At 44.4% G+C, this 2,500-nt stretch overlaps 1 protein-coding gene across 1 annotated transcript in view; it reads right to left on the reverse strand.

Annotated features, from left to right (window-relative positions):
* Nucleotides 1-2,500, reverse strand: part of r3hdm2 (R3H domain containing 2) — a 79,524-nt gene that overhangs the window by 19,550 nt on the left and 57,474 nt on the right. Inside the window, exons 14-15 of the mRNA XM_079883512.1 lie at nt 1,562-1,776; nt 897-1,093 (exon numbers count right to left, since the gene is read on the reverse strand). Coding sequence (XP_079739638.1) covers nt 897-1,093; nt 1,562-1,776 — 412 coding nt within the window. The remainder of the gene's footprint in view (nt 1-896; nt 1,094-1,561; nt 1,777-2,500) is intronic.

A 2,500-nucleotide genomic window follows, 5' to 3' on the forward strand; every position in this document is an offset into this window, starting at 1 on the left:
TTTTATGATGACAGATGCACTTTTATGATGGATAGATGCACTTTAATGATGGATGGATGCACTTTAATGATGGACAGATGCACTTTTATGATGGACAGATGCACTTTTATGATGGACAGATGGACTTTTATGATGGATAGATGCACTTTTATCATGAATAGATGCTCTTTTATGATGGATAGATGCACTTTTATGATGGATAGATGCACTTTTATTGTGAATAGATGAACTTTTATCGTGAATAGATGCACTTTTATGATGGATAGACGCACTTTTATGATGGATAGATGCACTTTTATGATGGACAGATGCACTTTTATGATGGATAGATGCACTTTTATGATGGACAGATGGACTTTTATGATGGACAGATGCACTTATGATGGATAGATGCACTTTTATGATGGACAGATGCACTTTTATGATGATAGATGCACTTTTATGATGGACAGATGCACTTTTATGATGGACAGATGCACTTTTATGATGGACAGATGCACTTTTATGATGGATAGATGCACTTTTATGATGGACAGATGCACTTGATAGATGCACTTTTATGATGGACAGATGCACTTTTATGATGGACAGATGCACTTTTATGATGGATAGATGCACTTTTATGATGGACAGATGCACTTGATAGATGCACTTTTATGATGGACAGATGCACTTTTATGATGGACAGATGCACTTTTATGGACTTCAAAGCAGAAACAGCCATTCACTGCCATTATAAAGCTTGGAAGAGCCAGGACATTTTTTAATATAACTCTGATTGTATTCGTCTGTAGAAGTTGAGGGTGAGTAAATCATGGGATCATTTTTATTTTTGGGTGAACTATCCCTTTAAGTGGTGTAAGTGTTGAAACAGTGTGTTAACGTGGCGTCCTCACCTGAGGCAGCATGTGATTGTGAGCGCTGATGGTGTGTGTGTGTGTGTGCGACGGAGTGGGCAGCAGCGGTGGAGGGTTCGGTGGGCCGGTGCTCTGAGACCCGGCGGGGGGGCAGTTCGTGGGACACGGCAGGAGACCTCGACCCGGCTGGGGTGTTTGTGATGGGGCACACAGATCCGGAGACACCATGGGAAGACCTGAGGACACACAAGCGTCAATGTGTGTGTGAGAGGGAGACAGGGTATACAAGTATTAGGACAAGATTCACATGCACGACTAATCGAAAGAACACCATCATAATTCAAATGCTTTAAAGCTAAATATCATCCCTAAAAATCTAAAAATGTTCGACCAAGGGAAAATTTGGCTCGAGGTCATGGTGCAAAGGACCCTAGATTGATTTTACTCTGAACCATCCCTTTAATTATTGGATAACACACATACGTCATAATGGCTAGTGCAGTGGCTGGGATATACATAAACCTACCAACGTCCGTTGCCATGATTTTTGGAATGACTAGCTTATCGCGAGCGGAAAAAATGAATGAGTCGCATAACATCGGTTAATGGAAACGCCGTCATTTCGCAACAGGTTTTTTTCGACAAGTTTTGCGCAAATCTGTAATGGAAACGCGCCTACTGTTAATGCTAAGCTGAAGCGTCACCTGTGCGCGAGCCCCTGGCGCTGCCCAGACTGTCTCCGCGTGTGAGGATGGAGATGCCGCTGAAGCTGCTGGCTTTGGTGACCGGAGGCCTGAGCGTTCGGCTGGAGCTGTCCGAGTCTGTGCTGCTCCAGGGCCGGGGATCCAGGCTCTTCACGTCACTGTCGGTGCTGCTCTGACGACTGCTGGACGCCCGGCTCGAGCTCTCCCGGTTCCCCCTGCGGACGGGACGAGAATCAGACAAACAGAGCTCTGTGAACACACACACACACACACACACATGCAGATCCATCACAGGAGCTCTACACACACAGATATCTCACAGTTGCAAGATATCAGACACGAATGGGATAAAAGTGCACGGATACCCGAACATTAAGACTCACAAACATACATCACACACACTCACACACAGATCCATCACAGGAGCTCTACACACACACACTCAGTTCCTAGATATCAGACACGAACAGGATAAAAGTGCACGGATACCCGAACATAAAGACTCACAAAGACAAACATACATCAGACAAGGGCTGCAACGTACGGCCAAATCCCCCACTCTCACATTAAAGGATTAGTTCACTTCAGAATTAACATTTCCTGATAATTTACTCTCCCACACGTCATCCAAGATGTTCATGTCTTTCATTCTTCAGTGGAACAGAAGTGAAGGTTTTTGAGGAAAACACTCCAGGATGTTCCTCCATATAGTGTCTTCAATGGGGTCCAACTGGTCGAAGGTCCAGATGTGAGTTTCAGTGCAGCTTCAAAGTCTCGACACGATCCAGCCGAGGAATAAGAGTCTCATCTAGACAAACCAGCCGACATTTTATAACAAAATAAACATTTATATACTTTTATCCACAAATGCTGGTCTTGCACTAGCTGTGATGCGACACACATTACGTAATCGCGCTGAAAGGTCAAGCGTGACGTAGG

Source organism: Squalius cephalus (assembly GCF_949319135.1).
Source record: "Squalius cephalus genome assembly, chromosome: 10".
NCBI lineage: Eukaryota > Metazoa > Chordata > Actinopteri > Cypriniformes > Leuciscidae > Squalius > Squalius cephalus.